The sequence below is a fragment of the Ptychodera flava genome, chromosome 16 (genome assembly GCF_041260155.1).
Source record: "Ptychodera flava strain L36383 chromosome 16, AS_Pfla_20210202, whole genome shotgun sequence".
In the NCBI taxonomy this organism is placed as follows: Eukaryota; Metazoa; Hemichordata; class Enteropneusta; family Ptychoderidae; genus Ptychodera; species Ptychodera flava.
This window is the reverse complement of record NC_091943.1, coordinates 13554712-13581817: the sequence shown is the minus strand read 5'-3', so window position 1 is coordinate 13581817 and position 27106 is coordinate 13554712. Positions and strand designations below refer to the sequence as shown.

The following is a 27106-nucleotide window of genomic DNA, read 5'->3' as shown; positions in this document are numbered from 1 at the left end:
ATTGGTCATTTTTTTCTCTTCGCCACTTCTCCCTTATGTAATTGTTCCAACGTTACAATTTTTTCGCCTGATTCCTTTCAGTTTTAACATTTGTTATTATATTGGAAGTAGCGATGCTTACAATATTCACTTCTTTCCTTCAGTAAATTTTAGATTTACATGTACTGGAAGGGTCTGTGCAATACATGATTGATCACATGAGGGCGCTTCAGTTCATGGAGCGCCCTCAGATGTTCTTCTTTGCAGAAATCTCAACCAGATGAACAAAACTCACTGTCTTTTTATCATTCAGCATTGCCTTGCAGAAATTCACAGAGTCGGTGGTACATGATCTAATAGTGTCTGTACGGCCAAGTCGGTATCTCCTCAAGGACGCACTCTCATAGGTGGCAGTAGGCTGACTGTAAATTCTAAGCACAAATGAATTTTAAAAAAGCGTAAGTATGACTGTTATCAACTGACCCAAAGCAACATAGAGCACTCAAAGTGTGGAGTTGGTTGTTTGTAAATGCTATGTACAAACAAGAAGAATATATGTGTACTCCCAACAACAAATATCTTGGTAAATTGACAGCTAGTATCAAGATTGAAAGAATGCTATTCAAAATGATTATCTCAACAGTATAACATGCGTTGCTCAAACCTGGCCATCCAATTGGCTGAAGCCATTGTATATGTTCTATATTCTCAACAAGAAGACCGTTGCAACATTTGGAAGCTCGCGCAAATTTCCAAATTCCAGCTTGATAGCTCAACAAGCCATCATGAAACACAGGTCACAGCTTGAGGCTAATTTTTATGCAGTCCCTCCACACATTGTTTTTTTTATTGATAAACCTTGTAGAGTTTGTGGTGAGGTTCCTGAACCCTTGTCCGAACTTTGCATCTAAATAACAACACTGTCCACTTGTATTTCAACTTTATCATATTAAAATTACTTTATAAATGGTGCGCTTGCGTATTTGAGTGTGAATAAATAACCTCTAGGGTAAAAATTAGCATATTTGAGTGAAATAATAACCAAATAATCAAAGATGGAAGCAAGGTGGTTATTTTTCACCAATCACACTAATTTTCACCTAAGAGATTCTGTATCCGCTACCATATACAACTGCTTGCTATTTATAACCTCTAGGTGGTAGCCAAAATATCACAGCTCTATATACTCACCTGTAATACGCCAATTGCAAGGCAACCTGGATAAATGCATCAGGACTCATTCTGTTGGCTTTAGGGATGTTTTTGCCAAATGGTTGGAACTGAAAGGCATGCACTTGCAGTTCATCCACCATCCTGTGATGAAGAGATGTGACAAACCCCTTATGGTATTGCGCTACAACTCTAATCAATTGAAAGGCAACACGTGAGGCTACAACTGTTATCAACTGACAGGCAACAAACAGCTGATTTGAGTACATCAGACTTATTCATTCCTTCTTTATCACCTTTGATTTACAACGGCAGCATTTACACCTCCATATTACCTGTCACTGCTTGAGGAGTTTTGTAAACTTAAAATATATTTTACATCTTGATGGCTAAATAAGTATGAGAAAAAATACCGTCACATTTGACTGATTGACGTAAAATCTCTCCCTGGTACAGCCGTCATTTTAACCCCAAAATTTATTTCCATTTAAACACACCTAAAGTTTGTAGTGATCAGATACAATGAACTTTTGATGACTTACATAAGGTAAACAACATTGAGCAAAGTTCTGAACAATCCATCACAGTCATCAGAAATCAATCTACACCTGAAATACTCACGTATCTAGATGCCGCTCAGCTATTTCTATATCCTGTAAAAGTTCATCATTTACTTTGAATTCAAGTCGTTTCGGATCTGGAAGATTGATGGGAGCAGATTGTGGAACATTGCCCACCTTTTCTCTGAAAGTAAAAAAAAAGGCTGTTGTTTTTATGTGTTGCATTGCTCATTATGTAAAAATATTAGATGTAGGGCAGCGGGGCAAACATCAAATATTCCGCAAAATGATGGACAACTATCGATATCTTTCAGGATCATCTTTTTACTTGTGACTTTGCGAATTTAATGATATTCACTTGGTAAAATAGCTATATGAGTTTGTTGTGCATTCACCTTCTATACACCGTCTCTACTGTGCAAATTATCCAATGGATTAATGGATGGTCAAAAGTTCTAATCGAGATATTGGAATCTCAGTCCTTATCACACAAACTGAACAACTAGCTGCAATTCGAGATAATTGTTCATGAGCAAAGGTTCTTGCATTATTGTTTCCAATTTTCAAAGACAATTGACATAATTTTCTAATGTTACATGGCAAGGAAGAAAGTGTGATTTAACGATTTAATGACTCCATGAATGTGCCTTGTGGACAGATATTTGGATTCTCAAATGTTTTCAATACTTCTCTGGTCTACCACTTGTTGGGGTTCATTTCCAAGCTTTTGGTATAATAAAAAATTTTAACATCTTATTTTTGAAAATCCATGAACACCTTGCTATATCTTTTTCAACACTGAAAAATACTTGGCCAACATTGAACAATTTTGCAAATCACCACAATGCTAAGGGGTTACACTGAACAATTTTTTAAATCACCATAATGCTAAGGGGTTCCATTGAACAATTTTGACAAATCACCATAATGCTAAGGGGTTCCATTGAACAATTTTTACAAATCACCATAATGCTGGGGGTCACGTTGCTTTAAAGAAGCTAAAAAAGTTATTGTTTTCCTAATGAAGGTAGGACCCAGTCTACTTAAAGGGAAACAGTCACTGGAACTGTGACGGTGCGAGTTTCTCATTTACAAACAATGTATTTCGTGCACGATATCTAGATGCACCTCATCATCATAGCTGCAACATTTCAAGCAGACAATGTAGATTATGACAGACATGTTTTAACTTTCATCAATCAACATTGTACCTGAATACAGTGTTTACATTGGTCGTATGGGTCCCATATGACCTTTGAGCGTAGGTCTGATAACTGCATCCCTTTAAAGGAGCCTTTTCAACTTCCCATGGTACATTAAAGAGATGATCCTTTATCCAGAGCAGGGCCTCAAACGGACACAATATCACCCCTATTGCTTCTAAATGGTAAAATTGGAACAGTACAAAGTCAAAAAGGGTGAAAGGTTTGACCTGTTCATCCCAATTCCCTGTAGCCAGATCCACCCTCCCCATTGACAACAATTGTGTTTGGGGAAAACCATGATGGTGAAAAGGTAAACAGTTTATTGTAAACTGTGTACTTACACAAAAGTAAGGCTGTGATCCAGCAGTGATGTCACTGGTGGTCCCTCTGCCGGGGCATGTTCATAGGAGATGCCGCAATTTCCTTCTCTGCCTATTATAAACTATACCATGGAAATCAGCAGATCAGAAGAAAACAGGAGGGGAAAAGTATTACAATTCTTAATTAAATTCCTTCATACGTTTCTTAAGAAATTATCAAATTGAATGTACAATTTATCATTATTTATTTATTAATTTTAAGAATATTTTCACATATTTCTGACAGTCACACTCAATAGATATCTACTAGTCCATGCTAATAGCAATGTTTAGCAATGTTTTAAGGGGTAGGTCATTTCAGTTTTATCTAAAAGTAAATTGACCGACTTGATGAATATTTCAATGGAAAACAAAGAGCTAACTGTCCTAACACCATGTAAATACCAAATGCCAACATGGACTGATGCAATAACCAGGGATTAAAGACTGCCCCTTTAAGACATTCTGATGGAGCTCAGTGTGAACTAGACTTTGCATATTGAGCTGACTTTGATGTAGGATTTGACCTCCATATTCAGGAAGCATGCAAATGAAAGTTTCAAACTTGCTGTACAAGGCTTTTGTATATTTACCCATGGTTTAAGAAAAAGCTTGTTAACAGATTTAGCTGTGTATTGATGTACTTCCATACACATACAAACATAAATGTGAATACTTAGAAGTAGAACGTCTCTGGGAGTTTTTCAAACTTTTCTGGGTGTTTTCTGGTGTGGATTCATTATGAAGCCTGTTAAATAGGTGGCATTTTCATAGTTTTTATTTTTATGAAATCTGAAAACTGATTTATTCCCCATAAGGGTCACACAGGTATAGCAGCCAGATGGAATTTCAAATATCAGATGTTTAAAAGAAATTTGTTTCTCTAACCCTAAACTTTGCACAGTGACCCCTGATTTTCTGTCTACATTGGTTTAAAGTTTCCTTGACGTAAGTTTGAGAAATACTTTGAAGCATTCTGTTTTGAGGTGCAAATAACCTTCACTGAAATTCTCTTCTGAAGAAATGTTTTCTTACCTGTAATGTTTTATCGGCCCATCTATTTCCACTGTTTTTAGCGCTACCACCGCCGTGCAACACCTGACATGCCAGTCCGCTAAGCCTCTGATCAATTGAGACGTTGTCTGTGTGTTCATCGAGGCAAAGTACAAATATGGACCTCTCTATTGCTTCTAGAATTTTCTTGTTTGCCTTGTCTGAAATCAGAAATATGAACTGTCAGTTCTTCGACATTGACGAGATTGAAGTAAAAGTGCCACAGTTCTATTTGTCTGAAGTCTCTGAATAATAATTATTGCAAACATCATTGGTTTGGCAATACACAGGTATGTGTATGTATTTATGTGTATGTATATGGTATCAGGACAGTCACCCCCTGGATATTTGACACACATACATTGCCTACAAGCAACTCAGGGCAAGGGTCAGGTATAGGTGCAGGGTGAGTGTCAGGTGGAGTCACTTCCAGGGGGGTAACCATCCTAGAAGCACTGTACTTGGGCTTACTCTCCTAAAAACACTACCGGTACTCTTTGTAAAATGTTGAAAGTAACAAATACTGCAACGCAGGCAAAGGGGTAAAAATTGACCAAAATCTACAATTGATATCAGAAATGTCATTTATCTTTCTTAAAAGGAGGGATACCGAATTTTCTGAGTTTCCTGTAGACTTTGCCCCAGGTATTCCTGTGTTCAGTTGTCAGAATACCGACTGGTCTTGCCCTCTTGGGTGACATGTTGATAATCTTCTCCAACTGTGCAAACAGTTCATCAATGCCAAGAGGTTTACCACTTGGATAGTACACGTCTAAGGTAAAAAACTGAATCAAGAAAAAAACATAAGAAGATGTCAGATATTAACAACAACTATTGATGAATTACATTGACGAAAATGGCAGTATTCTGACAAAGGTGTAGAACCAGATATGAACTGTAAATGCTCACGTGTTTCATTATATATTGAAGTTATGTGTAAATTTGAACCTTTGCCACATGTCTGCAACTTCATTGAAATTGTTATGATCAACATAATGAACAATAATCACCGCCGATTAATTCTAAAAGGTCATGAAGTATACAAATATGTAATTAGCTGAAATAAAAATATTAAAGTTATTTGACTGCGTTTATTGTATCACCACTTTATATAGCAAGTGTAATTACTGTTGGCCAAGTCCTTCAAGCCATATATGCCGAGCTGTGAAAGCTCATTAGATATGCAAATTATAAATTAGCTGACATGAAAATGTGAAATGACTTTCGATATTGTTTTAACCTACTACCTGGTATAATCATCAGTGTACATAGCATGTTTTGCCAACTTTGATCAAGTAAATCCCGGTATACATCCCTAATAAGCAAAGTTCATTAAATATGTAAATTAGGAATTGGCTTAAGTAAAAATGCTTAATGATTGTCAATAATGTTGTATCATGGTATGTGTAATATGTGTAGCAAATTCTGTCAACTTTGGTCGAGTCAATTCAGATATATATCTCTAATTAGGAAAGACATTAAATATGCAAATTAGGAATTGGCTATAGAGAAAATGCTTAATGACTTTCAATAATGTTGTATTATAGTATCTTTAATGTACAGAACGAGTTTCATCAATTTTGATCGAGTCAATTCAGATAAATATCCCTAATTATGAAAATTAATTTAATATTCAAATTAGGTTTTGGCTGAAGTAAAAATGTCTTTTGACTTTCAATAATGTTATATCACAGTATCTTTGATGTATATAGCAAGTTTCAACAACTACAATCAAGTTAATTCAGATATATATCCCTAATTGGGAAAGTTCATTAAATATGCAAATTCGGAATTGGCTGAAGTAAAAATGCTTAATGACTTTCAAAAATGTTGTATCATAGTGGTTTCAATACATGTAGCAAGTTTCATCAACTTTGGTCTAGTCATGTCAAATATATATCCCTAATTAACAAAGTTCATGAAATATGCAAATTAGGAATTGGCTGATTTTAAAACGCTTAATGACTTTCAATAATGTTAAATCATAGTATCTTTAATATACATACCAAGTTTGGTTAATTTTGACCAAGTCAAATCAGACATATATCCCTAGTTAGGAAAGTTCATTAAATATGCAAATTAGCATTTATCTTTCATGTCACCCCTTAATGGTTCCCACTGCTGATATATCTTGGTGTGATCAACATTTGTAGCAAATCTCATCAAATTGTGTGCAGTCGTTTTTAATGTATATCTGTTTTTTCTAAAATCATTAATTATGCAAATGAGCAAAAAGTATGCAAGCCACACCCACCAAAAACTAATCAGTTCTTGCCAATTGCTAACTGAATCTATGTACCAGATTTGATTCTGATCTGATAAGCCGTTTTTGAGATATGAGACCAACAGACAGACAGACAGACACACAGACACACAGACAGACAGACAGACAGACAGACATCGCTGTGACATATGCTCACGTGTGTAAACACGTGAGCAAAAAATGTACATATACCTTCACACATGCAAAGATTAGCATGTGACTTTCAAACACCCACCACTGACAGACCACAGTTACTTGGAACTGGTCATGTTGCAGTCACATGGGTAACAGTTATACTCACGTGGTTATTATGTATGACTATGATGTGCTTCGGTGCATTGGCCTTGTTGCCTGGATACACCACAACAGAGTCTCGCTTGGGGCCAGGGATCCGACATGAAGACAAGATTTTGTAGTATTGGTCCATGCATAACGGCTGTCCACCCATCATGTCAATTGGAAGATTTTCACTAGTGAGAGAAAAACAGAAAAGGTAAAGGCAGGGTTATATTGTTTATTCATGCAAAAAAGGTGAAAAATGAACATTGACAAACTCAACATACAGTGACTCCCATTGGCATGAAATAATTCTTTAAAGGGGAAGTTCATCAAAGATGATTTTTACATATGTGCTAGCTTTGTGGTAAAGCTATTTTCGCCATTTAAAACTCGCATGATTTTTTTACAAAAACCAATAAAAATAGTACAGGTAGTTGCGCGTTAGGGCTTCGTCAACTCCATGTAATTTGAATCATGGGAAAAAGCTCCAGGATTGCAGCTTGCATCACGTGATATGGAAGGGACCATCCTCTGATGGGTATGGCATTGTCCACTCACCCTCACTCAAACCAGGCTGTGTATTTTTACATAACTATTATTTATACTGAGTATCCTTGCATAAACAATGAATCACTTATGATAAACTGTCCACTGTCAGATTTTGTGTTACTGTTTACTGCTAACCATCCAATTCATCCCAACCTTCAGGAATATATGGTTATAAGAATATAGTCAGAACTATCACTCCACTCCATTGTCAAACGACCGGGAAAGCTTGTGGTAGATTCGGTGGTTAGTAGTAAACAGCAACACAAAATCTGACAGCGGACAGTTTATTACAAGTGATTCATGGTTTAAGCAAGGATACTCAGTATAAATAATAGTTATGTAAATACGCACAGCCTGGTTTTAGCGTGGGTGCGTCGACAATGCCATACCCATCGGAAGATGGTCCCTTCAATATCACGTGATGCAAGCTCCAATCCTGGAGCTTTTTCCCATGATTCAAATTACATGGAGTTGGTGAAGCCCTAAAATGCAACTTCCTGTACTATTTTTATCAGTTTTTGTAAAAACATCGCGAGTTATAAATGGCGAAAATAGCTTTTCTGGGGTAAGTGACCACAAAGCTAGAACATATGTGAAAATTATCCTTGGTGAACTTCCCCTTTCAGTTACCCAATAGCCTTCCGAAAATAATCTTAGTGTTTATTAATGTTGGTCATTTTGCTTTGGCAAGCACATGACAATTGAAAACATCCATATGACCGGCATATGACTGTTGACTCTCTCACCTGTCGACCATCACTTTGTAATCCAGGACACCAGCAATCAATTTGGAAGCAAACCTGAATTATAGAAGAGAAAGTACAGAATGTCGAAGTCAAGTTTTTGTGATATCACATTTTTTAGTCACTTTTCTCTAAACAGTATTATGGGTTTGCAATGCTAATCATGTCTGGTGCCATGGTGATCAGTAAAAAAGATTTGACTCTACAAAACTTTCACCTGCAACAACAGTTACAGCTGATTATGTACAAGTTTAAGGTACTTGGTTGCTGTACATTTGCATATATTCCATATATGGTAAAAACAGGAATATCAGTCATGTTTATTAAAAAAATGTCAGCAGTGGCATAAAGTATTGGCAGTGCACTTGGTTACTGGAGTGAATTGTTGCTACTATAATTTAATACCTGCCACCAACGTCTTTTAACTGAAGCAAAGGCAAGGAGGTCTCAACTGTACACAAGGAAGAATGGGCAAGGGAAAGCAAATCTAGTGGAATAAGACCCACGACCAACTAATTTTTCACCCAGACCTGTGAGATCTGGTTGACATCACAACGCGAATGTGATACCAGTGTATGATGAAAGCCAGTTAAGGTTCTAACTGGCAGATACATGTACATTCTAGTGAAATGATAAACAGTGTGAAGAGCCTCAAACACAAGCCGGAAAGATGATAATATGTACTTCCTACCAGTTTAGTCCTCACAAACCCTGTGATAGCTAGAATATATTGAAAAAGAACTGATCTGCTTCAAATTGGGAATACTTAAGAATATCTTATTTGCCAGTTTGTATTTTTCTCACATTTTGCCAATCATGCCAACATATCATGTACAAAGCAACTGACCTGAGTTGTTCCTTTTGGTCGGCAAAGTCTTGCAGAGGGAATGCCACGCCAGGACTTGAATTAACCACCACTGGCGACCTGAAGTCTAGATATGCCGCATGTAGCCACCATTCTGACAACTTAGAATGGATAAAAAGTATTCTTTAAAAATAATACAAGGCATGCATCATCAAACTTTGAACATTTCTGATGGCATTTCAACTATACACACACCCATGCCAAACATCAAAATGATCAAATTGGTGGTTTTGAGGACAAATTGAAAATACTGATTTTTAAAAAAAAGCAAAAAAGTGACTTTAAAATGATTCAATCAAAAAAAGAAATTAGACCATTTGAGATATGTGCCCGAGTGACCATCAGACCAAATTTCACAAAAAATTACAGAAGCGTTTCTGAGACACCTCCGTCCATCACATACAGTACACCATGTACGGCATATACGCCACGCCATCACACTAGTACTTTGGATCCCACAGGGTCAAAAGGACTAAAAAAGGAAGCACGGAAAGTCATTTAAGGAAGCAATAGCTGTAACTCTTGACAATATTCATATTATTTTTGTTCTGTATAACAAATGAGTGTCTACATTCTTCTCCCTTAACCCTTTGAGTACCAAAGTCAGTTTTTGTTGCCTTCACGAAATATATCCCTGACCAATTTTTTCAGATCTAGACATTTTTGTCAGATATTTCCCCAAAATTTTGATCCAAAACTAAAGTCAATGAAAAATCATATCCATTGATCTAAATTGTCAAAATATTACAGAAAAAGATCACAGAAATTTGCAAAGTGTTGCACTAAAATTTTGATATGGAAAAATTACAGCATTCAATATGAAATGCAAGCCTTGCCTACTCAAAACACTGTGTATGTTATTGGTTACAAATGAATTACAGTCAAGACTATAATACAGATGTCAACAAATACATTGGACATATAGGTTGTATTGACAAGTGAACACAAGGCATTCCAACGTGATTTGGGAAGTAGGACAAACTTTATTTTACAGACAGAACAAAAACACTGGAAAATACATGTAAAAAGTTTTAGATAGTGGAACTTCAATAATTCAGATTCAGACAGCTCTTTTAAATTTTAATTATGAGTTTTCAAATGCAAGATCTTCCCTTACAAATGATTATCTTATCATACAGAACTTTGTGCTTTCTCAGAGGGGGTGTGTGCAGTTTCAGTCATGATATCAGCTGTCAATATCAGTCTATCAGTTTTCTCTCAAAATCTGCCACCGCGGGGAACACAAATTGAGGGGCCTGTCATGCAACAAGCATGCACACGAATATCAAGAAACATAGGCTAAACATTGGTATAGCAATTTTATCTCATTCATGCAAGATTTCTTTGTTAATTATCATGAAATATATGGTTCCTTGACTTTTTGAAACACAGCCAATATTTGTACTCCATAACTCATGTATTAATCATGACAGATAACATTACTGATTTCATTTTTCAAGGCCACTGTAATAAAATGTCCCATTCTTCATGATATTAAAATTATGAAATCAAGAAGTGCATGTTTCTTCAGCAAATATTTAGATCTCATGATAAAAGTCTGTGTTTCAGTACCTAGACTGGTCACTTGATAAGATTTACGGCGGAAATCAACTAGTCTTCCTCCTTTGGCAATTTGAAATGAAGTAAAAAAAAGGGTGTCTGTAAATGTGGTAACTAGCCATAACGACCAGTAACGACCAGAAACAAGCAGTAACGAGCAATAACGACCTAGAACTAGACAGAACGAGCCAATAACGAGCCATAACGAGCCAAAAAAATATGATCTGTCCATACATTAATCTACAAGCGCAGTTCCCGCCAATCCTGGAAATCCCGCCCTCTACGCAATGTTTGGACATGGTGCGGCCCATTACCAGTAACGAGCTGCAGTGTAGCAATTACGGTCAATAACGACCAGAAACAAGCAGTATCGAGCAATAACGAGCAATAAGGGGCCAGAACAAGATAGAACGAGCCAATTATCTTTTCCACAATGGATTACTCATGCTAAGGGACAGAAAAGAAATTATAAGACGGGAGGGCTGATGTTTTTCAACATGACGCTGAGGAAAAAATAGTGAATTGTGAACTTCAAACGTGTTTCCATGAAAAATAGTGACGCACATCAATTTACGTGCTCAAAAAAAACATACTGAGAACCTTTTAAAGAATAGCTTTATCCTTTGAAAATAATCAAAATAAAATCAAATAAAGTAAACAGTAGCACAAAAAACCCTCCCTCCCCACCCAAGAGGACTGATTTCTTTCCCCTGTGGTTTTGTAAGGGAAAAATTGTTTATAGTTTATCCCGGGATTACCATGTGAAGTGAGGTTGTAGTTTTGGCCCGAAATTCACATATCAATTTTTAAATCTCACATCTTCACTTCCAAACACCACATTGTAATTGACAAACATTTATAAATGCAAAGACATAGTCAGTATTGTATCGCAAAAAGAATCCATGCTTTTCTCATAGATGCCATATAGTAGCTCAACAGCTTGAGTAACATTAGAGAAAAATCATAGTTCATTCACACACATGCACTTCTTACCTCAAGATTTCTTTAAAGTACATATATCAGTGACAGTTATCAAACATATATAAATGTAGGGATATCGCTTGTTTTATCGGGGAATTTACCAATGGTTTGCCCAACAGACTCCAGATTCAATTTTTAAAATGGGGCCCTCCCCTCATAATCTCTCTCCAGTCCTGCACTGCTGCAGAGGTTTCGAGATTGTACAAAGCATGTCATAGAGGGCGGGATTTCAAGGACAGGCAGGAAGTGCGGTTGTAGTTCAATTTATGGACAGATCATTTTTATTTTGCTCTTTATTGCTCGTTATTGGCTCGTTCTTTCTATTTCTACCTCGTTATTGCTAACTCTATGAGCACTGTTGCAGAGGTTTTTGGTAATACCAAACGTCATAGAGGACGTGATTTCTAAGCTTGGCGGGAACTGCGCTTGTAGTTTAACTTAGGGACAGATCAAATTTTTTTGGCTCGTTACGGATCGCTATTGGCTTGTTCTGTCTAGTTCTAGGTCGTTATTGTTCGTTACTGCTCGTTACTGCTCGTTTCTGGTTGTTACTGATCGTTATGGCTAGTTACCACATTTACAGACACCCGTAAAAAAAATGCTTTTGCCACATCATATTCCCTGATTGAACTGTTTCTCTCAGACAATAAAATTTCAATCCATTGCGTCGTTAAGGGTAGATCGCACCTTGGGGACAGATATTCAGACTCTCAAACTTTTACAATTCTCTTCTGATAAAGCTCTTGGTGTAAGAAAACATTTCACCGGTTTAGCTTTCTGAAAATCGAAAATTTTATTTTTTCTCCATAGAGTTAACACAGGGATGGCAGCCATTTTTAATTTTAAATATCAGTAAATTTTGGGTTATTTTTTTCTCTAGCACCAAAATTTGCCAATATTTATTCTTGATTTACTAAGAGACTGGCTGAAAGTTTCATTAAGAAAAGTTTGAGCGAAAGTTTAAGTCTTTCACTTTTGAGGTGCATACACCCTTCAACTTTTACTTCCCAGTTTAGGCAAAAAAGATGAATTGGCAAGCAATTTCATGGAGAAGAGATGACAAGTCACTTACCCAGCTCTCTGTTTTCTGAGCTCTCTGCCAGAGTTTCATTTGAAGCCTTTCCCCTAGTCCGCCTGGTTTACCAAACTCATCAACAATCTGGCAAGTTGACAACACAACACGCATGTGACAATTTGCAACTTTTCTGTTATTCATGTTTTAGTTACATTCACTTGTATGTGAAACCGTGAATGCTTCTTAACATGGCAAATAGAAGATTTAACCCCTTCAATCACTGCATATTGGTAGAATCCCAGTGTTTTCTTGGGAATAATCGGACCTCTGTACAGGAACATGGGTGTGGAAGGGTGAATCACCCCTGCTTTTACCTTCAGAATTGCATCATCTTTTCTTTAAACCCTTTCACCCCGTTCCCTGTATACAGGTCCAACTTTACCATTGAAAACAATGGATTTGGGACAAACCATGGTGGTGAAAGGGTTAAATCAAACTTCACTATGACAGAAGGGACACATATGTGACTTCATCCAGGAAACCTCTCCTGAGATTATATTAACTGCTGCCACAGAAAGTGACACCAAAATTACATCATCACTGATTTTTGAGTCACAGAAATTGCATAGGATTAAACTTAAGCAAAAGTTGAAAATGTCCGTCCTCACCTGTTTAGTATTTGTGTATTCATCCTCTGAAAGCAGTGGTTGCACTGCAAGAAGGTACTTGTATAAGGTTTGCTGTAATGGCGGCACTGGTAACTTGGGCAGCGTACTTTGATGAGACAGGTACGACTTCATTATCATCGGGGCCTTGGTAGGGGCCTGCGCTGGCTTCGTCATCTTGGTGGCAGCTACAGCCCCTTGCTTGAACTGAGGAAAGCACAATAAAACAAAGAATTAAGATATCAGATAACAAGAACTGCCCTTCATGTCCCTTGCAATGTTGTGAACAACAGTCCTTGTACGATGAATTGTCATTTCCATGACTGCTGTTTTTTCGACTTTTTTCAAGAGCAGTGCATGTTCTTCAATTCTTTCTGCAACTTTTCTTTCCACAGCAATACCACTTTGCCATAGCAAATTAAAAGTTGTACCAAGATTTGTAGATTCCAGGGTAAAAACTGAGCGATAATGTTCATCCTTGTTTTACTTATAATTATTTGCCTTGAACCGTTGGCAATACAGGAACCAGACACATCGTCTAAATTGAGGAGTTGCCAACACTGTCAGGTGTAAATGTCATTTAGGCAGGAATACCAATCGACAACAAAGAAATCAACGCTGCAAAAATTAAAACATTTTCTGTCTGGAAGTTAAAACAACACATCACATCCACACACATCCTGCTAACTGTTCTGAACACATCATTTGCAAGTGTCACTTTTGCTGATCTGGTGGTGTTCTTTTGACTATGTCTGACCTCCTTCAAGGCAATATTCAACTTTTGAAGAGTTGATTTCTTGGGGTTTGACTGATATAACCACTGGGCCATAGTTACACCTGACAGTGTTGGTAACACCTAAATTTAGCTAGTATGTCTAGTTCCCATATTGCCAACGGTTCAACACAAACCACTGTAAGAATACTGGCAGAGAACAGATCAGGTGGTAGATTTTTAAGTGTTACAGGTGAAATTATGGAAAGTGGAAATAAAGACTGAAACACTCTGATTGGTTTTATCGAAGGAGGTAAGAAGTAATTGTTGCTTTCTGAGCTAAAGAGATAAGGAAGATAATCTAAACCATTGCCAAGGATTTGAAACATTTCTTTAATGCCAACAACAAAGCCTCCACAGGATATGTACACTACAGTGTGACCTCTGTTCTGCCTCTATGAAAATTATAATTAACATATCAAGCAGGTGCACAGCACACCTGTATGACATCATCAGCAGCAAATGTGCATGATGATATCACCAATAAAGAGAGCCAATAATAGAACTGGAACTATGCCAAACAAATTTACATTTTGTCTGCCAGAGGTCGGCTAAAATTTAAGAGACCATTAGCAATTTTATTTTTTTACTTGTCCACTTATACCAGTGTGTCAAAGGAGATCTCTTATCTTTGTGTCAGTCAAAAAATGTCATTTGTCTCATGCATTTAATAACTGCAGTAAACACTCACAATCCAGATTCTATAAATACAGCTAAAGAAATTATTGTCACTTGTTGTTTTGTTTGTTGGTTGGTTTTTTTTGGGGGGGAGCTGAAAATACTTAAGGATGATTTCCCATACGTCATAGGAAATTTCAGGCGTCACCCAGAATTCTATCATTGAAGTATTGAATTTGTTATGTTACTTCTTACAAGAGTGAAGAGAGCAAAGTATCTGGCTGTCAGTGATGAAGCATGCATCAGTTTCTCCAGATTACATGACAGAGAAATAAAACAGAATCAAGTTGATGACTTTGTCCCTTTTAGCTGTAGGATGACATGTAAAATATGTGTCTTCAATATTTAGTTAAACCTATCCCTCTAACTATGAAAGGTTCCAAATTTACTATCTTAGCGTGTTATCCCCCAAGGATCAATTCGCATTGGTAGAATAGGAGCTCAGATGACCTTGAAAAAACTTGAAGGTCACCTGACTGTATTGTCGGGTATGGCAAAAGTTTAGGCTTTTTTTGACAGGGACTTCAGCATAATTTATTTTTAGAAATAAAATGATGATACCACAAAGATCTGGAAAACATATGTTTTGAGTAAACATTCAAAGATCAAAACAAATTGGACGGTAACATCTGGATTCAGCAATTACAAAACATTGTATTGGATAAAGAAAGAAGTAGCTATACAATGAGACGACCAAAGCCTTTTTCCATTTCAGTGAAGTAGTACAATGATTTGAAGTTAAAAATGAAGATGGAAAGTGCTAAAACTTTCATGATCACTGAAAACAATTCTCTTATTGTGAACTTCACGAACTTTTACAATGACGAAGTTTGTTATGGTTTCAAAAGACTTCAGACTGACCCACATCAGGGTGCCTAGTACGGGCTGCCATAGTTTATATTATCGGTATGTGTGTTCACTATTGTGATGCTATTTTCATAATACATGGCAAGGTTCCAACACATTCATCACATTACAATTGTATCTTGACCACTTTACAACTGAGTGTTTCCCCTTTGAATCCTTGTATCATTCTCACGTGAATGGGCAGTTGGCCAGAGTTAAAACGCAAACCAAAAAAGGACCCGTTCTCATCCCTTTTTTTTGCCATCAACATTTGTTCTACTGACTCACAAAAAACAGAATATTTCACTCTAGTTAACGCTAATATTGAAAGAATGCGAATTTCATGGAAAATACGCCATTTAATAATACGCACTATTTGGCTAGTGGTGTCTCCAAAATCAAAGAGGAAAAGTTAACTTGTTTGACAATTTTGCCAAATTTTGTTGTCAATGGATAGGAGCAAATTAGAACAGACAGCAGACCAATCTCTTATCATCCCCGGCCCAAAAAAGATGGACACTCTCCACTCTTCTGTTTTTGCAAATCAAGAGAATGAACTACACTTTCAAAGCAAAAACTTTATAGAAAAACATTGGTGTTTAAGAGTTTGTGAAAAATAAACAATGTTATTAGATTCACAGGATGATAGTAAAATTAATGAAAAATATTTCATAAAAAAAGACTCAAAGCTGTTAAGCCACAAAAGATCTTGATAAGCTCCTTATGCTTCAAGCAATATATTTCATTGGAAACAAACCCCCACATCTAAATCTGGTGTATGGTACATGCCATACAATGCCTTCTTATTGATAACAAAGGTCACACAAATACTTTGACACTTGTAAGTACAAGTACTGGTATTGCTTTGTATGAAATCTTTTTAGCGGCAAACAAAACGTTCCGCAGTGTGCTATCCACTTGTCACCTGAACTGAAAATGTTGGTGTAAACTGGCATTTTCTGATTATGTCCATCCATCTGACAAAAATTCCTTATGACTTTATTTGGATACTTTTATGGATTATGGATAACATAATCCACTGCGGTAGAGTCAGTGTTTTTGCATTTTGGCAAACAGCAACTGTAAATGTCCTCCATTTTTAAAACCTTGATACTTTCAACTTTGTCGTTGACAGCATAGAGTTACAGCACCACCAAGGTCAGAGGGACTTAAGAATTTCACGTGCTGAGAAAATGCCTTACAAACAGTGGTTGGGAACTGATTTTACACTTTGGCGATCAATATTTCTGATAACGCTGAAACCTGCACAGGGATCTACTCAAGTACTCTGAGAAATGATTCATGATTAGTTCACAGCAAACTCTACCAGTCACCGATACCAACACCCTAGAACGGGTTAATTGCAGCAACACAAGCATTTCAAAATGCCATCGCAAGACACAAAATAAGCACATGCACTCACGCTTGATCAACTTCTGAGGTAAAAAATCAGGCACAAACTTTGGACGCTGTTAATGCTAGTGAGCAGGCGGAAAGAAGCCCCGGTGACATTGTTAATTTTGCAAATAAAATAAAATCACACGACATGTCACGTCAATAAAAATAAATATTGTATACCACAATAGTTTGATGGGTGGTTAGACAGGAACCCATCGGTAGGCAAATCCAGAAGAATTCCTACGGTAGTAGTGAGGTCTTTCTTTTTAAGTTGTCGTTAAATCTTTGCTAACTCTAACCTGTGCCAACAGATGAGTTCTGTCGCACTGTAGGTGAGATCAGCAGCTGTAAAGTACGGAAAGAACACTGTTTTTAGTCGGATACAGCAGATAAAAGATTGCTGCACATCCAGTGAATCAAACTTCACACCTTGGGCTTCACACGCTACATGCAAAACATGTTATCCACACATACACAAACTGTTGTCTTTTAAAGGGGCAGTCTAAGCTTTATCTCTGTTCAAATTAAATGATTGAACACAACTTTGATCAGAAAACAAAGGCTTAAATGACATGTCAAGAATCACTAATGTCAGAACCAGGGAATGAGGACTGCCGCACGTTCCTGATACCATCAAAGAAAAAGCTAGTGTTTTCAAGAAATTTAAACTTTAAAGGAAGACGGAGAATTGCCCACTGTAAGGATGATACACATTTGAATACACAGTGTCAAAATTTTTAAATATGGCCATTTCCCCTAGCCTTATAGTAAGATAAGAATTTCACTGACATTTACAGTACATAAGATAAATGAGAGATCAATGTATTGATCGACTTGAAGATTATGAAGAAACTTGAGTTTTCATATAAGAAGTCAACAACCACGGAATCAAACTGAATGACTTTTCAGCCAGTTTGTTCCATTTTTAGTACTCAAAATATCTCTTTTTCGCAAGCAATATTGTCTTATTAATTAAATCCACAAAAGGCTGTACACAGGACACTACACAGGCATTTACAACATCTCAGTCTGAATCTTTTTCAAATCAACTCATGCAGAACCAAGCCACTCACTCAGTGTTGTTGTGGCTTTTGAACCATTCTGGGTCATCAAACTTTGGAGGAACAATGAAATTTCACAAGCAATGTCAGTTCCTAAAAGGCACTAACAAACACAAAATGTTGGTTTTCCTGAGCATAAATAAATATGGCACATTGAAAAGTAACTTGCCAAAGTTGCCATGATGACGTCTTCCATGTTGCTTTGGGAACTCCTACTGCCAGGGACCAAATGACTTCAAAATAATCCTACACCTGGTTTATAATTCCCCGACCTTTGTCTGATGTGCTGTAAAATTTGCCATTTCAGGACTTTGGACTTTCCTCGCCAATCCGCTTGATATCAGAGGACAATATGTCAATAAACTATTTAGATTACGGTATGTCTAGATGTGTGCCAAGGAGTTTTAAAAGAAGGGGGACTTCATTAACGTGTGACTATGGGATGCCTCAGGTCAGGTATGAAAGGGTATGACTGTAGAGGGCTCTATTGTCTCAAGGTCAGATATGTAAGGGTAGGTCTATAGAGGGCTCTATTGCCTCAGGTCAGGTCCTGACAGTATGTAAGGGTAGCTCAAACATCATAATGCAACATCAGACAGTAAATACTGTATCACTTCCTTTGTGAAATACACAGTTTGGAATATTAGAAATTCAACTACTCTTGATGGGACTAAAGTTACCTTCCAATCCTATGTTATGGAATTAAAATGTTATTCTTTCTTCACGGATGAATATGTTGTATTTCACTTGAACAATGCTGGGGATCTTTTCACAAAGTTTTCAAGTCTTGTGAGACGTGAAGGAGAGGGCTGTGTCCTTAAGGAGAAGGGTGCATCCTGAACACATTCATATGAAGATATGTTTTTTCATATTTTTCTTTTTCTTCTCTTTAGTTAAATGACTATTTTTTCTGACATATTTGTTTGCTCAAAACATTCACAATTATGTAGATTTGTTTTATTTGCCACTTTGTCGGAATAAATTTATCTTTTTCAAAAACGAGTCATCGTTGATGACACAGTCCCCACTTGTTTATGGGTACTTTGATTACAAGTCCTCAGAGAGGATAGAGTCCTCTTCATTAATTAGGTCTGTGATAAAAATACTTTGATACAGATGGCGCTCAATGGCCAAGAATGAGTTCCATTGTGATGAAAACATAAAACCAATGTAGGCCACCATCCTAAAGGTCATTAAATGAGTCAACTAGGAATTAATCAACAGGATGTTGCAAAACATTTTTGCATCCTATCATAACACTGATAGATTATCACTGGTACCATATTTTATGAAGTTGATGCAGTGCTTCTGGACATTCACCCTAAAAACAAAAGTTCATCATGTAAATGCAAATTGGCAATTAATTTAATTTATTGGATCGTATCACAAAACAAATCAACGTGCATATGTATGACATAGGTCAATGTCCTTGTACCAACTTTGAATAAAATCGGTTGAGATATGCCCGAGTTATGGCTCTGTACATGAAAACATCGTAACAAAATGGCCGCACAGCAGCCATATTGGATCGTATCACAAAACAAATTTACGTGCATACCTATGACATTAGTCAATGTCGTTGTACCAACTTTGAATAAAATCAGTTGAAACATGTCTGAGTTAGGTCTCTGTACATGAAAAAATCGTAATAAAATGGCCGCCTGGCGGCCATATTTGATCATATCACAAAACAAATCGACATGCATATGTATGACATAGGTCAATGTCCTTTTACCAACTCTGTATAAAATCAGTTGAGATATGCCTGAGTTATGGCTCTGTACATGAAAAAATCGTAACAAAATGGCCGCACGGCAGCCATATTGGATCGTATCACAAAACAAGTTGACGTGCATATCTATGACATTGGTCCATGTCCTTGTACCAACTTTGAATAAAATCGGTTGAAACATGTCTGAGTTTAATGGTTCCGTACATGAAAAAATCGTAATAAAATGGCCGCCTGGCGGCCATATTGGATTGTATCACAAAACAAATCAACATGCATATGTATACGGATAGTTTTCAATCGGATTCGAACCCACAACATACGGCATCAGTCGCCTAGCTGAGAGGCCTGAGACAGAACCAGTCGGCTAAATCTTCACTCCCAAAAAAGAGTGGTTCAATAGCCGGCTAAGTTGTTACATTTTTCTGACTGAGACCTTTCAACACGTTGTAGAGTTCGTGAAGCACTCACGCACGCATGCTCACTATCATACATCGCACATACACAATTTATCGAAGCGAAGAAACGAATTTCATCGAATGTTCGGTTCTGTTTAACAGAAGACAAAATCGACCTTTCTTCGCCATGATGACAACTATGTTTGACATAGGTCAATGTCCTTGTACCAACTTTGAATAAAATCGGTTGAGATATGCCCGAGTTATGGCTTTGTACATAAAAAATTCGCAATAAAATGGCCGCCTGGCAGCCATATCGGATCGTATCACAAAACAAATCGACGTGCATATGTATGACATATAAAGTAATCCTTGTACCAAGTTTGAATGAAAAAGCTCCAGGCATCTCTGAGATATCTGCGTGAACAGACGGACGCACGGACACACGCACGCATGGACGCACGTACGTACGGACATGACCAGGTCTATAAGCCGCCCTGGACGGTGTCCGTGGGGACTAAAAAGGGAAGCTCAAACATCCGACTGGGACCGCCAATTGTCACTGCAAGTTGGCTCAAAATGCACTCCAGAACTTTTCCCAGTTGGCCACAAGGACCGATCCCAGCTTGCTTCCAGGACCAGTCCCAGTTCGCTTCCAGAACCAGTCCTGGACATGTACTTCTACGTACATGGGACTCTTATGATTGCATCGTAAAGAAGAGGTAATAAACAAATGCTAACAATAATCTGCAACAATAATGAACGCAAGGTGCTGAAGATTTTGAGGGCAAAATGTCACAATTGCAATCATCGTTAACCAGAATGTGATCACTTCAGACAAGCAAACAGTGCAAAAGCTGTGGTTTAGTTCCATGGCAATCAAATTTGGTGATGTTGGGCAAGCATTACAAATGCGGTGTTGAAAGTCACTGACCACATCGGGCAAATAAAAATTACAAACCCCATGAACAAGTACAGGAACATCATCATACTCGTGAAAATCTATTCTGATGACAGTCAGTGATTCACAAATTCAACATCTTGACGATACTATAATCACAGTTGTTTTTGTATTCCTTCCATTATGTAGTTTCAATCAACTACCAACAGCATGAATGGTCCTGCAGTCTCCCATATATTTCCTGGGTAGGGACATGATTTACAAGACTGCTATCATGTAGCAAGATTCACTAATTTTTTGGTTTAAATTATGCAATGCGCAGTAAAAGGCACTTTGTTGAAATTCTGTGAGATTTAGGCCAGTAAAGCACCGAAACAAAACTCAGCTGTTTCTCAGGATATAGTCTGCGATTCTTTGAGACTGTATATTCTTGGTTGCCATCTATGCGGAACTGCGGCAACATTTCAAGAAAATGACGAAAAATTGAAATATGAGTAACACACATTTAAGTCTGACTCATCGGTTTTGACCATCAGTGAGTGTGTGTAAAGGAGTGGTCCTGGAAGTGAACTGGGACCAGTCCTGGAGAGCATTTGGGAGTCCCAGTTTGCAGTCCCAGTTGGAAGTTTGAGCTACCCTTACATATATCCTCATGTTAAGTACTATATAAAGGTGATGTGTAAACAACGTGCAAGTGCTCAGAGCAGACTTGTGACCCTTACTGTACAAGGACCAGCCTACCAGCTTATATCAAGAAATTTCTGTACAAGGACTAGTCTATATCAAGAAATTTCAATGAAAGATGTTTTTACTGTTTTTAAGTGTAAACATATTTTGGACAAAAAATATGTTGAAAGGAAAAGTAAAAGCTGTTCATCAAATGCCCTCCCTCTACGATTTTAAAAAGCTTCCTTTCTCCCCTTCCCACAACCAAAACTCCCCTGTGACCCTCTCCCAACCATAAGAGTTCCCCACTCTCAAAAGCAAGATCTTCACTGCCCTCTCATCAACATATGGTTTTGTCCTTTTCACTAAAGTGTGCTATCTTTCAGATTCGAAAGTTCTTTTTACTTTGGACTGAAAAATCTCATTCACAATTTACTCAAATATTTCCCCTCCAACTGACAAAAAAGAGTTGCCCTCTACATGTATAAACAAGATGGCCTCTTTCCTGCCAACATACATAAATATCTGGCCTCCCGCCACTGGACCACTTGCAAATACCTTTTTAGATGAACACTTTCAATTGGTTACCCCTGTATATATCTGTATGGTGACTTTGGAAGTATCTTTATGAAGAGACCAGCATATTTGTGCTCTTCAAATAAAGCTGCAATAACTGAAACAAAAGTCTACAACTACTGACTGAACAAGCCTCAAAAATGCCTGTGTTTCACACGGGTCAAGACATTTTGCACCAAAAGCAGGTCTTTCCACACCACCACCTGTTCTGTTTTGTACAAAAAGCACTTTGCCAAGTAGTACCTCACCCCAAGATAAGTTCACCAACATTAACATTGTAAAATGGATGTTGTTGTCTCCTAAACATTATCAGTCGTGCCAAGTGTAGTGTAATGAATAATGTGATGACAAGGACAGTATTGATTGTACAATATCTAGCCGACATGGAAACATTTTTTTTTTTCACCACAGCTGCGGTAGGTAGGTTGCAACACATACAACTGGCCGGGACAATGTTGGTAAACCCATTCCATTTCACTATTTACCTAACTATTCTTATTAATGTTATGTGATCGTGTGTTTGGCCTAACGAGACTATTGCCGGTATTCTAAGGCTATTTGGCCAAATCATGCCTTCGCTGTGACTCTTTAAACAATCAATACATTGTGCAATAAAGCACGGAATGTCAAACATGCAATCTCTCTGGATATGAACTTTCGGCTAGCCGCACGAAGGCGCTGCTCATGACCCTGGACAGCTTCGCTACTAACGAGCGTGTTACTCCCAGACTCTCCCCTCCGGTAAGGGAGAGTATGCTACGCTACGCCGACCTAACCGAGGTGTGCGGACTGGACGATGGACACTGGAAGATCAAAGCAGCTTCACGTTCGCTTGTGGTTCGAATACACGACGAAGACCGCTGTATGCATTAGAAATGTAAGCATACATACAGCGGCGTGTCGAACCACAGCCGACTGTTTATACTAGCAACTTCACAACATGCCACAAACAATGTCTGGCGCACTTGCAAACTTACAAAGTTCCGAGCGACGACGCTTAACATGGCTGCTCCTCGTATTAAATCGTCTTCGACCGGGACAGTTCTTAGGGAAAGAGAGTCTTCAAAAGATCGATAACCCTTGTACCTGTACGTGTCGACTGTGATGTGCTCGACGAATACATTTCATTGAGGTATTGTGCCTCCTAAGTTAATAGAGAAAAATTCTGCTCTAGAATAATTTTAAAATAAAACAGCAATTCATAGCATGAAAAGTACTATACACCACATATGCATCGCAAATGCCTTGTGTAAAATATGTTACTCGTGGAAAGGGGATATCCCGCTATATTTATTGGCGTGAAAACAGTCTGGCAACAAATGTGATCACCTGGAGCTGAGCGCGGTGGAGGTAACATATGTATTCAGGTCAAAGGCAAGCGCGCATGCGTTGAGCTACAATTTGAAGACGGCCGATCAAAAAGGTACATGTACAGCGTAAGGGTTGGACCATTTGATATCCTGGGGGAAGTCTGGAAGATTTTCAAAAAAAAATCCCAACAGATACAAGGAAAAAAAAAATTCTGCCTTAGATGACTTATGAAAAAAAAAACTGGAAAGCTAATGTGGAAGAAAAAAAATCTATCACAGTATCAGCAAGAACCTTTTGGGATGAACTTTTTCATTTCTGTGTATGCCCACCCTTCTTGTCTTTCAAAAAGCCTCTTGAAATTAATTTTCAGTGACATTTGGCTTTTTGAATTGTTCACTGATTTTAGATAAGTGAACACACTCTGTAGATACATGCATGTCATCCCTTGTGTGTTGACCAATAAACAATTGATATGCGACATGGACACATTGCACTGACACTGGTCAATTGACAGAATTTCAGAAGATGTTAAAACAAAACTGTCATCGTCAAGTATTATAATCCGTGGCCTTTTCCGCCAACCAGTAAACTAATTTGCATTTTTAAAAAAGAAAATCGAAATGGAACTATAAATTTTCAATTTTCAAATGGTTTTATCATCTTGATTATTAACTTTTAGGCCTATTTCTAAATTTAAAATCTTTGGGCAGAGATTGAAATATAGGAAAAAGGTATGTCTACTGTATATGTATAGGTGCACATGTATACTGAGGATGGCACTTTGCGGCCATTTAATTTCCCTCTGACAAACTCTATTTCAAACAATGCGGCACATTTCCGGGTTTTTTCAATTTTCAATATACCAAATGTCCAATTTTCCCATTTCATTCGGGATGTTGCCCAGTATTTTTTCATTACTATGGCAGAAATAACTGTATCGAATTGGAATTAAGGTGTAACATTTATCTCAGTGTGACCAAATATACTGGGGGAGGGCTGATGGTTATGATTCGCACAAGATACTTTTAAAAATTAGCAGGAATGAGGCTCTGGTCAGTTTCTTCGGCCTAGGAGGCCGGTGGATTCATGGGGTCACCCTGTTTTTTACTTTGGTGATGGGGTCACCTATTTTGAAATGCCCAATTAGGGGTCAGTGTGTTTTAAATTTTGACGCGGGCTCATACTTGCCTAAAATGCATCTAATGCATCGTGCTAGCCATGAATTTCATCATTCAGTTTCATTCATATATATCTATAATAAATATATTATATATATATATATATATATATATATATATATACTGAATTATTCAATTTATATTCCACTTTTTGTTTACCTTTGTCGTGTGCAGGGGGGGTCACCCTGTTATCAAAAGTTGGAATGGGGGGTCACCCTGTTTTCAAAAGTTGGAATACGGAGGTCAGCCACTTTTTGACGTCGGCAGAAAATAATCCACCGCCCCCTAAGGCCAAAGAAACTCACCAGTCATTTATGTACAAGTCCGTTGATGTATGACAAACAGACTGATTTTGCAACATCGCTGCATTAAAAAAATCTTTGAAGGAAGAATGCAGAAAAAAAATTGCCAGGATTCACAAGGGAAAAAAAAACATCCAGTTGAACATGTGAGAAAAAAAAAGAATGCCCCCCAAAAATCTTCCAGGCCCCCCCCCCCCAGGATATCAAATAGCCCACCCCTAAACTGTCCCGGGGAAACTGATGGTCGTCTTGAGAAATAAGTTTGTCGAGTGTGCAATATAGACCCTCTTCATAAGTGTAGCGCCCTCCTGTAGCCACTGTAAATTTGAATTCAAAGCGAGGCCACTGGGGAAAACCCTCCAGCCCCTGCCCAGGGTTTTCCACAGTGGCCTCACTTTGACTTCAAATTCACAGTGGCCACAAGAGGGCGCTAGACTTATGAAAAGGGTCAATTTGTAAATTGTATGCTCAAAAATGTTTACAGTTTCTTCGGCAAATATCGGTCTGCAGTACTTGCACTGTACACTCACAGGCGCCCATGAGTTGGGTAGTCTGCTACAGATAGATCCACGGGGGCCTGTGAGTATGAACTGCACTCGTGGGCGTTCGTTAGCTCACAAACTAGAGACAGCTAGTAGTTTAGCTGGAAAATCTCCGGCAGTATGTCAGTAAGGTGTGGAAATGTGTTTTATCGTTGTTAGAAAGTTTAGCAAGAAGTTTAGAAAGCTAAATTAGAATTATCTAAATCTAAATCTAAACTTAGAAAGTTTAGCTACAAATTTAGAAAGGTAATCAAAGCCCGATCTAAATAGCATTCTAAACTTTCTGATTTAGCTGGAGTTTAGCTCAAGTCTGAGGAGTCCAATTTTTTTCCAGTGATATATCCGATAATTACGATATTTAGCTTGATCTAGAGAGTTTTCTATACTTTAAAATTTAGCTGGAGTTTAGTCGGCTAGGAGAAGTCCAAAAAAATTTCCGACGATATATCCGATATCGATACAATATTTAGCCTGATCTTACTTTCGTTTTAAACTTTTTTTCTGAATTATGTATTTTGTCATTAATCGTCAGGGTAAAAAGTTTTGTGATTCTTTCCTCGTTCGTATCTTTCAAACACTTGTCACACCTCCACGCACAAACACATACACACATATACAGAGCAAACAACGTACACCATCATAATAATTAATACTAAAAAGTGCTTTAATTCTTACATAAATGATTAAACAGTTTAACACACAGTAAAACAAACTGAATCAAACAGAATCGGTTGAAACAAAAATAAGAATCTTTGGCCACAGCTCCTTTGCCACCACTTTGGAGAGAAACTCAAAATGTCGGAAAATTTTCAAAAATTTTACAAAAATCAATTGATGGAAATTCTATTTACATATAAAAAAGGTTTACAAAATGACAACCAGGTGGTAAGGTAGAATTTGGGAGTCCCTAATATATGTTCCCGAGGCGGCGCGATCTACTTTGAAATGCTACAATTACTTAAACTTGTGTTAAAGCGTATGCTAAATGTCCAATATTTGCAGTGTTGAGGAATATTTATGGTTTCCGATGCTTGTAGGCCCAAAACCTCCTCCGATAAACCTTAGAGAGTCCACAATGTTTTTCGCGTCACTGCTCAAATTATCGTATTTACTTTTCTGGAAGACGATTGTTGATTTTCTCTTCTTCAATGATTTGTCCGGCTTTACAACATCTCTAAATCCCATTTCCGCCAACTTCATCAAATAGCTGCACGCCGCATCCACAGGATTCTTATTGGCAAATGTGCCAGGTGTACTGGTCGCACCATTCCTAATGGGCGGCATTAGTTTCCGCTGCGCCACGTACGATGCTTCCAGCTCATCCATACCATATTCCAACAAACTTCTCATGTGGCCAGCGTGGTCAACCAAAACGCCTTGATAGTCGTCACCTGGTACTTGCCAACCGATACTGCGTTACACGGGGTGTTAGGTGTATCCACAGAGTTTTTGTGCGGTCGGTGTTAGTTTCCACAGTTTTTATTAGCCCTGCGTACTGATCT

General features: G+C 37.8%; 1 protein-coding gene across 4 annotated transcripts in view; it reads right to left on the bottom strand.

Moving 5' to 3' along the window:
* LOC139114061 (carnitine O-acetyltransferase-like) overlaps nucleotides 1-23497 on the bottom strand; it is a 28410-nt gene extending 4913 nt beyond the window's left edge. Inside the window, exons 1-13 of one of the 4 annotated variants that reach the window (XM_070675560.1) lie at nucleotides 23249-23497; nucleotides 17121-17285; nucleotides 13250-13453; nucleotides 12639-12725; nucleotides 9008-9126; nucleotides 8164-8217; nucleotides 6891-7059; nucleotides 4937-5111; nucleotides 4309-4487; nucleotides 3256-3356; nucleotides 1771-1893; nucleotides 1171-1293; nucleotides 275-410 (exon numbers count right to left, since the gene is read on the bottom strand). In XM_070675560.1, coding sequence (XP_070531661.1) covers nucleotides 275-410; nucleotides 1171-1293; nucleotides 1771-1893; nucleotides 3256-3356; nucleotides 4309-4487; nucleotides 4937-5111; nucleotides 6891-7059; nucleotides 8164-8217; nucleotides 9008-9126; nucleotides 12639-12725; nucleotides 13250-13453; nucleotides 17121-17156 — 1506 coding nt within the window. In that variant the 5' untranslated portion in view covers nucleotides 17157-17285; nucleotides 23249-23497. Of the gene's footprint in view, nucleotides 1-274; nucleotides 411-1170; nucleotides 1294-1770; nucleotides 1894-3255; nucleotides 3357-4308; nucleotides 4488-4936; nucleotides 5112-6890; nucleotides 7060-8163; nucleotides 8218-9007; nucleotides 9127-12638; nucleotides 12726-13249; nucleotides 13454-17120; nucleotides 17286-18170; nucleotides 18468-23248 lie in introns of those variants that run through there. The other 3 variants (XM_070675558.1, XM_070675561.1, XM_070675562.1) reach the window with 3 other exon arrangements.
* Nucleotides 23498-27106: the final 3609 nt, after the last annotated feature.